Source organism: Pecten maximus, chromosome 5, assembly GCF_902652985.1.
Source record: "Pecten maximus chromosome 5, xPecMax1.1, whole genome shotgun sequence".
NCBI classification, from domain to species: domain Eukaryota; kingdom Metazoa; phylum Mollusca; class Bivalvia; order Pectinida; family Pectinidae; genus Pecten; species Pecten maximus.
Genome location: NC_047019.1, coordinates 22170020 through 22184736, shown reverse-complemented (window position 1 = coordinate 22184736; position 14717 = coordinate 22170020). Strand labels below are relative to the sequence as shown.

Below are 14717 nucleotides of genomic sequence, written 5' to 3'. Positions count from 1 at the left end.
ATATTCCTTCCCATAGACCACAGGCGTCTGCTTCGGGTTAGTATTAGAGAGAAAATATATATTAGACCCTACGTTGATATAGTATGAATAGGATCTAACCTGGCTGGTCACTTTTAATCCTGATAAAACCGATGTACTTTTCATCACGAATAGAAATGAAATAGATGAAATATTAGAGCTTGAATTTGACGGAAATATTTTAGACGTTACCGATAGCCATAAGCATTTGGGTGTTACTTTAAACTCTAGTGTAAAATGGGGGGATCATGTAGAAGCTATATACACTTCTGTTATGAAGAAAATAAATGCTCTGAGAAAATTGAAATTTATACTTAGACGAGACGCTCTATTGAGAATTTACCTAACTTTTATTTTACCAATCTTAGAGTATGCTTGTGAATTGTGGGATGGATGTACTAATTTAGAATCTGAAAAGTTAGAAAAAGCCCAACGCGAAGCGGCAAGAATTATCACGGGTCTTCCATCATATGCAAGTGTTTACGCCTTACAATTTGAAACTGGTTTAGAAACTTTGTCTGCTAGAAGAAAGAGGAGGAAACTTCAACTTTTGTATAAGATGCATAACAATCAAACTCCAGAGTATATTGCTTCTTTACTTCCCTCTACTGTTCAAGATAATGTTAGGTATCCATTGAGAAATGTAAATGATTATAGAATCCCATATTGCAGACTATCGTCAACTTCCTCTTCATTCTTACCGTCTACGCTTCGTTGTTGGAACTCCCTTGAAAATTCTGTCAGATCGTCGGCTTCTCTTAGCATTTTCAAAAATTCTTTGAAACCTAGAAATCAGTTTTCTCCTCCTCCCTTCTTTGGTATCGGTGACCGCAAAATTAACATTAGTCACACGAAGCTTAGGCACCAGTGTAGTTCTTTAAATTATGATTTATTTCGAGTGAACCTTGCGGAAACTCCGAGCTGCTCGTGTGGACATTTGTGTGAGAATGCTTATCACTTCTTCTTTGAGTGTGGCCGTTACATTATTCAAAGAAACATTCTCTTTCAGAAATTAAATGATTTAAATTTACATGTACCCTTAGATTTAGACTTTCTGTTATATGGTAATCAAGAAATGTCTTTTAATATTAATTCTGAAGTATTCTTATGTGTTCAACATTTCATAAAGGAGAGTAACAGGTTTTAAGAAGTCAATCGATTTATATTTTAAAGTAAAACGTGTATCCATTGTGTCTTAAATGAGAATGTTTATCCCTACAACTTGTTTGTTATTTGCGTTATACGTTATTGAATGTATACCATTGTTGCTTATGTTATTTTGTACATTTTTTTTATTGCACATCCACTAATTATCTCTCTCTCCCTCCCCCTCTCTCCCCTCTCCCCCCCCCCCCCCTCTCTCTCTCTCTCTCTCTCTCTCTCTCTCTCTCTCTCTCTCTCTCTCTCTCTCTCTCTCTCTCTCTCTCTCTCTCTCTCTCTAAAAATATATATCTATTATTCAATACTAAATATGTATTTTATAGCATTGTGTAATTATTTATATGTCATTGTGTTAGGAGAGGGCGTTTATAAGTTGTAATAACTTGTGCCCAATCCTGTTGTAAATTTGTTACAATAAAATACGTTTAAACTCATAGGATCTAATATTTTTTTCTATTAATACTAACCAGAAGCAGGCGCCTGTGCATATACTATATAATCATATGCCTATATAGGTCACAAAAAAGACATCATCTCCATCTAGTCGAAAAATAGAGATTTTGAGATAAATATAAATAATGGTAAAAATTGGAAGTCAAATAGTTATAATCAATACTTAGATTTGGGTTTTTGATTTTTTTTTTATTAATTGATTAATTCTGTTATCTGTTTGTTTATCTACTCTACATATTTGGATTGAAAGATGCTATAAGTATCGTGTGCGCCTAAGTACAATCCTTTGCGAGTGTACGCGTGGTAGACACGGCTGTTGTACTTTTAGTAGGGAATTAGAATAGTCCCTGAGTTTAATCCCCGAGGTTTGAATCTATACTTTGTCACGTTTTGATTCACGCATTGTTGTTTTGAAATCCAATATTGAAAAATATGAAATTTATCAATATGGAGTCATTGCATCTCCCTTATTTCGATTTTGACGTTTGTTTTTAATTTCACCTATTTGTTTCCTCATCATTCGCCTCCTTAATATAAAATAAATTAGGTCATTATCATCTCTGACACTGACGAGTCCTTAATAATAATATTTATTCATGCCAAGCATATTACAAAATACAGTTAGTCCTATATCACATCCTTTTTACCCAACTCAGCATGTTTATATAATTCAACCATTTCAAATAGAGACCTATTATACTTAATGTCTGGTGTACGGAAACTCGGGCTACTTTCAAAGTAAATTGAGAGTTAGTAGATTCAAAATGAATTAAACTGTATCTTACAGCTACAATGCGATATATCTATACAATAGTGCCAAAAAGAAATAAGAATATGCAACATGAAGCTATCTCGTCAATCAAAGGACAAGGTGCAAGCCAAACATACTGTCTCCCTATCCATTGGAAAACTTTCGCGGCCGAAACATAATCGGTGTCGTTTGCTTTTAGTAATACGATTTAATGTTTTATAAGATTACAAGAATTTCATGTGCTATCCTAGGTTAAGTCAAAAGTTTATACAAAACAGTAATCTCAATGCCATACTGTGATAATTCATTCCTACATATGTGATGAGTAGTCCGCTGATTTGAAAAGTGCGAATATTTTGTGTATCTTTTGTACAATCCTTTATTGCAAACTTCTAGTAGAAAGTGATAGCAATCATTAAAATGTACATTATAATTTTGAGGAAATAGAGTTGTTAAGTGTCTGCGTCCATTCGTTAATGTTTTGACAGGTGCCCGCTTACGCTACTTCGTCTGCATACGGAATGATAAAATCCGAAGCGTTCCGTATGTACATTTTGGAGGTGTGTCAAACGTGCGTAACTAGCGAGTCTGCGCGCTGTCCAGCATTATCCTCTGAGCAGCCGATGCTCAGCTGATTTCACTTATCATTTGCATCTATTAATGTCAGTAATGGCTTCCAGAGCGGTTATCCAGTTGCAAAGGACTCGCAACTTAGCGTCTATTCTGAACAGGTAATTAATACACAAATGTTTACATACAGTGATGGATTTAACTTGACCTTCAAAGTGGACGATTCTCAAATGTAGCACAATGACATTGGCAATAACATACATTGCACTTGCACAATTTGCAGTGATTTTTAGAATTTTATCAACGATAGGCCTTTTTCTTTACTATCAGCCAAATGTTACTTATTCGTCGGCTTATTTTAGGCCAGTTGCTAAACAAACAAATATTACGAAGTTTTTCTTTTTTAAGCTCTGCAATACAGTAGATGCTAGCAGGATAGTAATAACATATTAATTGTAATGTTTTTTTTTATAAACAGTAAAAATATGTTCTGATCGACAGTCTTAATGGTTTTAACAAAAATAACATTAATTTGCAATATATCATTATTGCTTCGGTTGATACTTAAGCATGCATAGCCGGTAGAGTTTTGGACATCGGTGATCCAGATCTGCCTGGTCGTTTGTCAGCTGGCACATACACAAGTGACTACACATGATCAATTTATTACCACCATTCTAGGTCACTGTTAGTGTTGGTGAACTTTGCACTAAGTCTAGTGCTTTACTTCGCCACAGGGCAAATAACAAATTTACAGTGCCTTAAATTTAAATTCTGACACATTTCACATGCTTACAAGTCACAAAGCCATTGTATGATATGTGTCTCTGCAATTGACATTTGTTGATGGAAATAAATGGAAGAAATATCAAAAGAGATCTGTCTCATAACTTTGTCCATATATGTTTAAAAAAAATCAGATATCATTTTGACCCTATCAATAATTTGCATTTGATCAACAGCACATCCTTGTATATTTTTAGTGCATTTGGTCACATGTCTAGGACCCAGGGTTGAGAATGGGGTTTGATATCTTTGTTAATCACTCTGTATTGTATTTTTGTTATATATCAGGGGTGATAAAGATAATATGGCTATAGCCTAAGCAATGTATTTTGTGTAAAGTTTTAATTGGAATGCTGTCATGTCAAGGTTTTAGTGAAAAGGTGCAAAATTTTAGGTACACTTTTTATTTGACCATACATTTTAAACAGTTACAGTGTTGAAAAATTGTTAAAGAAAATTGGAATGTATCGATTGACAAATCTATCGACCAGAACAGTTTAGATCAAGATGCAGCATGAATTCTCATGTGATAAATCTAAGGAAGATTATCGATTCTGTTAGGGAATATAGATTTCTTGTCATGTTTGGGTAGACTGATGATATTGAAAATAAATTACAACAAAGACCATGTTTATGTTTTTCAGTCAAGTTCGTTTAAGCACTGCTTTCCATACAAGTTCAACAGCTTCTTCACAGAGTGATGAAAAACCAAAGAAGAAACTCATCAACCATTCAAGATTGCGTGGCATCGACATTCTGCGGACACCAAAGCTTAACAAGGTACCAGTAATATCCAATGATGTTTATGTGGTTGGCAGATGGAAGTAAATTTCATTTTACCAAAACACCTGAATTTTGAGAATGCCACTGCATTGAAAAAAATTAAACTGATTATCTCCCTTAGGTGGTCGGTTGGCAGAGTGGTAACACACTTCTTGCCTTTTACCTAGGCGGCCTGCTAGGGTTCGATTAACTGATCAGACTTGAAAAGGTTTGGGGTCACCTGCCTGACCATATGAGTTTTCACCAGGTATTCAGGCTTCCCCCTACTGTAAGACCACTCGTGCACTTCAATCCAGGCCAACAAGAATGATTCATATGAATTGATATAACTTGTTTCAAAAATGTTGTGAAAGAAATAAAATTTGCATTACATTATCTCCTTTATAGGGTCAAGCCTTCACCCTGGAGGAGAGGCAGTTGATGGGAATCCAAGGTCTGCTACCATCTTGTGTCATCAATCAGGACCAACAAATGACCCGTGTGATGGCCAACTTCCATAATCGTAAGACGGATGTTGATCGCTATGTTTACCTCATGGCACTTAAGGATCGTAACGAGCGTCTGTTTTACCGGTGCCTGACAGAATACACAGAGGAAATGATGCCCATAGTGTATACACCTACAGTCGGACAGGCATGTCAGGAGTATGGAGTCCTTTACCGGAAACCAAGGTGCTTAAACATACCACCATATTGTGTAGAATGTCATATATTCATCCTTCAATCAGACCCCCATTAAAACTTTCATATAGTTTTTCTGTTTTGCAAACATCCATTACCAATAAAGCATTTTATACTGACATCACCCTTTTAATTGTGAACATGTTTTTCGGCATAGCTGTATAATATTCTTTTGGCCCCGGATATGAGGCGACAGGTGGCGTTACTGGTCAAGATGAAGTATGTGATTGGTCAATGTAGCGGTAAATGCAAAATGCAGATATGCAGTTAAAAACGAAACAAAGTTAAGATGGAATGCAAGCTGAATAAGTGTATGTATCTTTTCAAATAACACATTAATGAAATTATATTCCTGATTCAAATGCAGTCTTACTATCACCAAAAATGATTCAAACTGATAATTTTGTTATCCGTGCTGAAACGCATTAGCTCGTTAATTTATTTCACCAGCAGTTTTACGTCATTACCACCACAGCATCAAAACTATGCCGTTTACCTTTTTTAAAGATATTTCTTGTTTAATTTGTTGATTTTCGAATTGTTGAACATTTTGCAGGGGACTGTTTATTTCTATCCATGACAAAGGCCACATTTATGACATGATGTGTAATTGGCATGAAGAAGATGTAAAGGTAAAGCTCTATTGATACAATGTCTATTGGCTTTTTGTTTACTTTAATATAAGGATTTATCAGTTGCAATCTATCAACAAAAATCTCAAAAAGGAAAAGCACTCATTTACCAGGTAGTTCATGAACTAGTTACATGGATTCCACTTGAAAAGAACATTTTATCAACAATATTAACAGTTTTGATTTTTTGAGACAAACTATCTTACTCTAGAAGATTTAGAGAACTAAAATATCCAATAATAAAAAAGTTTCTGCTCAACAGAAATTGAGCAAAAAAAAAAAAATTAAACTGCAATTAAGCCCTTGCTCACAAATAACCCCCTTCACTTTTCAGAATCATCTCTAGTATGTTAAAATTGGTCACATATAAGCCTTCCCCAAACTGTCATACTAAACTATATACTAGGAAAGGTGGGTGGGCTTTTTTAGGATAAATATGGTAAAAAGTAATTTATGTAATTCGTTAATCAACCCTGCTTCATCTTATATCAGGCCGTTGTGGTGACAGACGGCGAGCGTATTCTGGGTCTAGGAGATTTGGGTGTGTATGGTATGGGCATCCCTGTCGGTAAGCTCGCCCTGTACACAGCTCTTGGAGGAATTCCACCAGATCAGACATTGCCCATTGTTCTGGATGTGGGCACCAACAACCAGGTACTTTATAGAGAAAATGTTTGTAAAATCTCATTGTTTGTTTGAAGAAAAGTGTTCTCTTATAAATTAGAGTTGTATATGATATTTCAGGGCTAATCTTCCAGGTGTTATTGTGATATTAACTTTGCAGCTGGTAGGATATATACCTGTAATCTCTGGTGAACAGAATCCCCACTTTTAAATTTGATGAATTTAATTTGATGCTCCTAACAGATAAAGTTATAATCTATCATGTGAGAGTTTTAAAGTTTACGCATTAATGATCTTATTTCACTTCTGTTTTCTGTATTTTACCAGAAACTTCAGAAGGATCCGTTATACATTGGCCATAATCACCCTCGTGCAACAGGTCAGGCCTATGATGACTTTATAGATGAGTTCATGGAGGCTGTTGTGGCAAGGTACATATAAATATAAGAAACCTGATACATGGGGAACTATGTCTAACTTCAGGCATTATATTAGAAAACTGATACGTCAGGGGACAGACAATAATAAAGTTGATGCAGACAGACTTTGTGTAACGATAATACATTCTTGTATACCATTGCGCTTATGGATATTGATGTCAGTGGTGGTCCTATCAAATATTGGATTTTATAAAAGGTTCAGTTTTTAAAAAATCTTTTAGATTTGTTTCTCATCATAATTAGTTTAATCATAAAGTCATAAGATAAAGAGATGAAATTAAAAATCTTGAATGTAATCTGTAATTGTTTATTTTTGACCTTAACTTGTTCTAGCCAATAAGGGTTCTTTTTCATTACAGTACAGTATGCATTTTCCTGTTATTATATTTTACTACACAGGTATGGACAGCACACCTTGATACAATTTGAAGACTTTGCTAACCACAATGCCTTCAGATTCTTGGAAAAGTATAGAAACAAGTATTGTGTGTTTAACGATGATATTCAAGGTACAAAATATGATTTCTTTTTCCAAGTGTCATTTTCTTAGAAAATAATGTGTAATTTGTTAAAAAAGCTGAACATTTACATAATAAATGTCACTTGCTATTGGAAGCTGACTATAAACATTTTCACGTGTGTATATTTCAAAACTTCAGATTTATGATAATGATATATATAATAATACATGTACTTCATTTTTCATAAGTTTGAAACAAAGTTCATGTAAAAAAGCCTGGTCTTTAGTTTTACTATTATTAAAGAAAACTAATTTTCCTTAATGAGAAGGATATTTCATTATTTTCATGGATAGTTTCTGGTAATACTATGTAATTCTTGAAATTATTTATTGTATTCACCACACAGGTACAGCTGCTGTTGCTGCAGCAGGAGTGTTTGCCTCCCTGAAATGTACTGGCAAGAAGTTAGGGGAAAATGTGTTTGTTTTCCAGGGAGCAGGGGAGGTAAATATGCACAGACAATATTTTTTGATACAAGACCCTCCAATTCCCCACACTTAACAGACACAATCTGCTTTTGTGTATAAATTTACTAGTTTCTTCAATCTGTAAGAATGAATATCATGATATTTAAACATCTCTAAGATGACTTTGACATTTTTGTTGCTTTATGTAGATTTTTAGAGAATTAACAAGACTGATGATTACATATATAATTATCTATTTAATTTTTCTAACTTATTTAATTGATCTGGTGATTTTGGTTGTTGACGTTTTTGTAGGCTTCCATAGGAATAGCCAGTCTGTTGGTATTGGCTATGGAGGAAGAAGGTCTGAGTCACGATGAGGCCGTCAGTAAAATCTGGTTGGTGGACAGTCGTGGATTGGTAGTGAAGGTAATTATGCTATAAAATGATTTTAAATGATTATGAAACTTTGTACACATATATTGATGTTATGCTCTATCAATTAAATACTATAATATCAATGTCGATACTTTGATTAGAACAATCTTGAAAACATTTTTGACTCGACACTGACATTTACCTCAATGTGATAGGTCAAATAGTGCATTAAAAAGTGCATATTTGCTAAAAAGAAAATCAACTGTTTTGTTCACATGAATACACTTCCGGTTAGGATTGCCTTGGAAAGAATTGTATTTAGCTGCTACATTCCTGGAAGGTGTAGCCTGCTCATCCAAGATGCATCATTTTCTGAAAATGAATATAAATTTTGTACAGACGTACTAATTATTTGTGCTTAAAATCCCAGCTCATTATTCTCTGAAACAAAATGTATATCGAGTGTGCTTAGAATAGCTTGGAATAGTTGGTTTATGTCTGTCTAAACTATGTATTCTGTGTTACAGGACAGACCAGCTGGCGGCCTCACAGAACACAAGCTTTTGTTTGCCCAAAACCACGCTCCCATTGATACACTGGCTGATGTGGTCAAAACTGCCAAACCCTCTATCCTCATAGGTTAGCTCATTCATTGAATCTTGGTGCTGGCTGGTAGTTGGATCAAATAATTTGTTCAGGTTTCTGTAAAGATCTGTATTACATGTGGTCTAAAGTTGTGTAGTTAGCACTAAATGGCAGTAAATGCAAATGATGGATTATAAAAATGTAATATTTATGATTTTAGAGATGATAACTGTTATTGTACTGTAACTTTAAGGAAATTGATTGTAACTGATTTGTTAGGTGACCTTGAATTTTGGAACAAATATTGCAAAGAAATCTTTGGTAATATATTTCATTTTCTGAATTGTTGATGAAATATTCTTAATAGTTGTACAGTTGTAACAAATTATTGGTATCACACTTTTTGAATTAAAGGAAAAACTGTATCAGGAATATATTTGTCTGTTGCAAGGTGCTGCTGCTGTACCCGGAGCCTTCACAGAGCCCATTATCAGAGACATGGGCTCTTTTAACGAAAAACCTGTCATATTTGCACTCAGTAATCCCACCAGTATGTCTGAGTGTACCGCAGAAGAGGCTTACAGATTCACTGATGTATGTCAATGTATGATAAAAATTTGCTAAAAGCATAACAAGTTGTGATAACTAGCATAACAAATTGTGATACACAGCTGAGGCTTATTAAACAATAATGAAGATATATTTTAGGGGAAAAAGCAACATTTTTTGTGACCAAGCTCTCATTCGTAAACCTCCATCCCCTCTCTAATTGCCAAATCAATGTCAACATCATGGTTCCCCACTCTTCTTTCCTTCCAAAATCACTGCGGATGTCACCCTCCCCATCCCCTCTATTTTCCCAAGTCAATGCTGACATCATTCTTCCCAAACTCCCTCTCTCCTTCCCAAACCAGTGCTGACATCATTTTTCCAAACCACCTGTCTCCTTCCCAAACTTTCAATGCTGACATCAAGACCCCACCCCCCCTCCCACCCCACCCCCCACCCCAAATCAATTCTGACATCGACCTCCCCCAACCCCTCTCTAGTCTTTTCCAAACCAGTGCTGACATCACTCTTCCCAAGCCCCCTGTCTCCTTCCCAAACTTCCAATGTTGACATCACGACCCCCGACCCCCCATCCAAAATCAATAGTGATATCCCCACCCTCCCCTACCCCTTATACTTCCTAGATTGACATTCTGTCCATAAACCCACACTAACAAAATCAACAAACCATTTGAATTGTCAACCTCACCTGTACCCCTCCACTGCCCTCTTGGATATCCTGAACACTTTTTTACAACATGATAGCATTTTCTAAAGTTTCTGCATTGTTTTGTCATCAACATGTACATAATAAAAATGATTTATCTTTAATTTTCATATAATGGATATTTAATTATTACCTACAGGTAACGATGGTGATTTATTACGTACTGTACTTTATATGATAATGATAATAATGCGATGCCTTATCTTACTTGGTAGGGACGGTGTGTATTTGCTAGCGGTAGCCCTTTCTCTTCTGTGACGTTGAATGGAAAGACATTCCACCCAGGACAGGGAAACAATGCTTACATTTTCCCTGGTATAGCTCTGGGGTCGATTGTCTGTGGGGTACGACACATTACCGAGGAGGTCTTTCTCAGGGCAGCTCAGGTAAATATCATCAGGGTTTCTAGGACCCTCAAAAACCTATGGGGTGTCCTGCTGAGAGTATTGGCAGTATGCTTCAGTGAGGTAGCACTATAAATCAGCATCAATTCACAAGGAAAGAAACAAGGATACTGCAGCCTCCCAAAACACACTGACCATACACAAGCATACTGAAGCCTCCCAAAACACACTTACCATGCACATGCTTTTCACACACATGGGAAGCTGTCCTTAAATGACCAAAGCTGTTGATAGGACAATGACAATACAGATAAACCCAACCCTCAGAAACCTGTAATTTGACACCATGATTTGATAAATGACCCCAAAAATTGATAAAACTACACCCTATATCCTTTGTATTAGAGATTTCATAAGTTAATGGATCCTGAATGATCATCAGTCTTATTTTCTGACCATACTAATTACATATTCATATTTCAGCACATTACCACATATGATGAATTGGCATTTTCACATTATTTCCTATAGAAATGATTCACTAAAAACTGTAAATAACACTATCATGATTTTGTACTATGTTTCAGTGCAAAATGCTAATTATTGCTGAAATATGTACAATTGTACCAGTGTGTCACAGTTACAGTTTCATGTTTGATTTAAGATGAGTAAAGGGTAATTTTTGGCTTGTGTGTAAATTATTATTGTTTGTTTGTTCCAGACACTTGGTAACCTGGTTACAGATGAGCATTTAGCTGAGGGACGACTGTATCCCCCACTCTCTGATATCCAGGATGTATCATTGAAGATTGCCACAGGAATAGCAGAATTGGTATACAAAACGGGCAACGCCTCCACATACCCGGAGCCTGAAAACAAAGAGGAATTCATCCGTAAACATCTTTATGATACAGATTATGAATCATTTGTCCCAGAGACATGGACCTGGCCAGACAGTGTGAACCAGTGATCATATAAAAAAAAAGGAAAATAAAAATTGATAATAATAATAACAGGTAATAGAGTGGGAAAGAAAATAAATCTGATATAACTGCGAATGAATGTGAAACAACTACAAAAAATAACTTAATATATAGATTTTACCTGTAATAGATAAAAGTTAAAAGTTGGAACCATTTAAAAGTGGTTATAAATGCTATACATGGTAATAGAATTGGAACCATCAAATACTGGGTATATGAGCTGTACCAGGTACATTGGATATAAATGATATACCATGTGTTTATAATATCAAGACTATAACTATAGTAACAGGTCGTTTCTCCCATAGTGCAGTACTGTTTTACAGTCTGGGTTTAAGTGTATTTTCCCTAGTGCTATATTGATGTCATACATTCGTGACAATAATTATTTAATGTGAAATGTTAACCTAGATCATGTATTTTATGGTTTGTCTCGATGATCTGAGAAGGATTACAAGCTGTGGTATGTGTCTTTATTTTTCCACCTTTCCATTGTTTTCTTCTTTTTTTAGTGTCCTGTTTTATTTGATTTTTATCTAACAATGTATGACATCATTCTATGGTCCAAATATCTGGTGTGTTTTGCCACCATTGTTTGAAACACTTTTTCCCTAATTCAGCAATTCATGTTTCATATCAGCAGGAGAATTTTTAGTGTTAGCTGATATCTCTTATAAAACATTGAACATTCTGGAAATGAACTTTGTTAAGGCAAGAAATGCCTAAAAACAAAGCTTAAGATATTTATCATACTTCTTTCAAGCACAAATGTACAAAATAATTCTTTATGAATGAACATATGTCTTATTAACAGTATTTAGAATGTGTCTACACAACATTGTCAAAATGACGCAGCATAAAACACTTAGTTGGAATGTAATTTGTGAGAATCTCATTGCTGCTCTCATTTAAAACTTCATCTTCACCACTCCGATATTACAAATGGTTTTCTTCTGTTACAAACTTAATATTTGCTTTAATTATTATAATCTTACCGATGACATTCTCGGTGGAATTCATTACTTTCATTAGAGGAAGGTTTGACACAAAATAAAATCTCATTTTATAGGAACCAATCATGAAGCATAATAATCATTGTGTCAACATTTTTAGAAATATATGTATAACATTTTTTAATCAAGATCTCTTTTCTGGAATTGAATTAAGGCTATGAATATCACTGATATTATTGAACCAAGAAATGGTAATACATGTATATACATATACAATGTATCCATCAAAGCTATTAATTTCTGTATTGATGAATATCTTGTGGATTAAGGATGTTGTGGCAAATGGACATGCCTGTATTCTACTGTTATTCAGTTAGAGCATAATGTCATTGTGAGTTCTCTTATCTTCCCATTATTTTGTTACTTTTCTAAATGTGTCCTTTATATAATTATCTATCTTTCATTTCTGTTTAGAGATTGTTTCCACTAGTATTAATTTTACCATTTATACAGAACATTGAGATAAACCGAATGTATTTTTTTACAATTTGCAAAGGAAATTAATTGATATATATACATATATTACTCATTCTTGTTGGCCCAAATAGAAGTGCACAGGAGGTTGTAATGTGGAAGGACATTGTTCCCCGAGAAAACCCATGTTGTTGGGCAGGTGCCCCTATACCCTTTTCTTGTCTGATTTGGAAATTGAACTCAGTTTGCCATGGTGCTATTCACTCCATTATCTTCTCAACCAAATTATGAAATAAAAAAGTTCTTGACTTAATGTACAATTTTGATTAATTAACTATTAGATAAAAGACTTAGCAGGTTTCTATTTTAAAAGACTTAGCAGGTTTATATTTTATATCACTTTCTGTTAGAATCTCACAACAATATACATGTATTCCTGTCACTGGAGTAACAAATCTAACAATCTTTGTTTTAAGAACAAATAGGTGACTGACATTTGGTACTATCTATCACAGTGAGTTTGCTGGCACCTTGTCATTAATTGTATACATTTAACAACTGATATTGTTTGAATTTTTAATTAAGGCATTATGTGTTAATATGTGATATAAATAATCTGTTTATACCAGTAATATATCCATATCAGACTTTTTCAGAAATTAATTGTTGGGGTCAGACCCTTGACATACTGTTCAAAAATTATTTTGTCAGTGAAATAGCTTGACATACTTAAGATGTAATCAAGAGGTATGCAATTGAAAGGGAATGCTTTGAATGTTCCCAAATATTGGTACCCTAGACCTCAGAATGAAATTATTCTATACCATATTTTCAGAAGTATTCGATTAAAGATGATTATAATATCTCAACTTGATGTATAAAGGACTAGGAAAGGTATTTTTATTTTGTGAAATTGACGACCAAAATATATAGATGACTATTTTATTTTATGAAAACTCATGATCTGAACCAAAGAGGAAATGAAATTTTTCCTTACTCTAATATTCCTATACATTTAAAATACTCAGTGAATGTGAATGTAGTCCTAATTGTAACTAGTCAATATTTATCTTGGTGAAGAAGTATTAGCATTATATGATAATTTATATTCTGATATTCAGGATATCATTATTTTTTCTCATTAAATTTCCAAACTTTAAATATAGTTTCAAATGTCTCCTGGATCACCAAATAAGAAATAATGGGATAAAATGATAGCTTTATGAAAATCTCTCAATTCTATTTTCATCAATTTGAAGCCCGATTGATAAGTTCTTGGATGTTAAATTGATAAGTTTCTAGCTGTAGAGATTGTGTTTTCTGTGTTATTTTTTTGTTTTAGTATGAAGTCAAAATATATATACAATATATATTGATAAAATTCTCCACCGAAGTATTTACCCATCTGATCATGGATCCCGATATAGGTTGGTTGGTTTGTACTTACACCTTTGTGAGTATTTTGTACTGTGTTGATTTATACACAATAATGATGTTCATTATAATAATCAAGGATTGCACTGTTGGAAGATGTAATTTGTCACACGAATTAGATTCTGTATATAAGAATTGGCACTTGTCAATTTTGTATTGTACAGTGTCTTTTGAATTTTATACACATATTTTCCCAGTGTGTTGATTAATATATAGTAGTACTATTTATATTTACAATATGATTGGCTTACAATATGTCAATAAATGGTCGTGTAGATTTACATTCTATTACCCTAGGTAGACAGCTAAATAGCTAGTGTTGACTATTTGTATGTTATGTGTGTAGTAAATAATACACATGTAAAATAAAAACCCTTTCATTTGATAGATGTCTTTTTCTTTTCTGATCATTTTGTTGACAAAACGTCTTCGAAAACAACAGTTACAAAAGTAACATGTGCTCA

General features: G+C 34.1%; 1 protein-coding gene across 1 annotated transcript; it reads left to right on the top strand.

Moving 5' to 3' along the window:
* The first annotated feature begins 2944 nt into the window (after positions 1 to 2944).
* LOC117327518 (NADP-dependent malic enzyme-like) lies at positions 2945 to 14638 on the top strand. The gene is made up of 13 exons (XM_033884548.1): positions 2945 to 3114; positions 4384 to 4519; positions 4910 to 5193; positions 5759 to 5834; positions 6327 to 6488; positions 6786 to 6889; positions 7298 to 7407; positions 7766 to 7863; positions 8142 to 8255; positions 8732 to 8843; positions 9241 to 9383; positions 10281 to 10451; positions 11131 to 14638. Exons 1-13 carry the CDS (start codon positions 3044 to 3046, stop codon positions 11377 to 11379), a joined length of 1830 nt encoding a protein of 609 aa, XP_033740439.1. The 5' UTR covers positions 2945 to 3043; the 3' UTR covers positions 11380 to 14638.
* Positions 14639 to 14717: the final 79 nt, after the last annotated feature.

Coding starts and splice junctions, on each gene's coding strand:
- LOC117327518 (XM_033884548.1), top strand. CDS start 3,044: ATGTCAGTAATGGCTTCCAGAGCGGTTATCCAGTTGCAAAGGACTCGC. Junction 5,194..5,758: donor GTCCTTTACCGGAAACCAAG/GTGCTTAAACAT, acceptor AACATTTTGCAG/GGGACTGTTTATTTCTATCC. Junction 7,408..7,765: donor GTTTAACGATGATATTCAAG/GTACAAAATATG, acceptor TTCACCACACAG/GTACAGCTGCTGTTGCTGCA.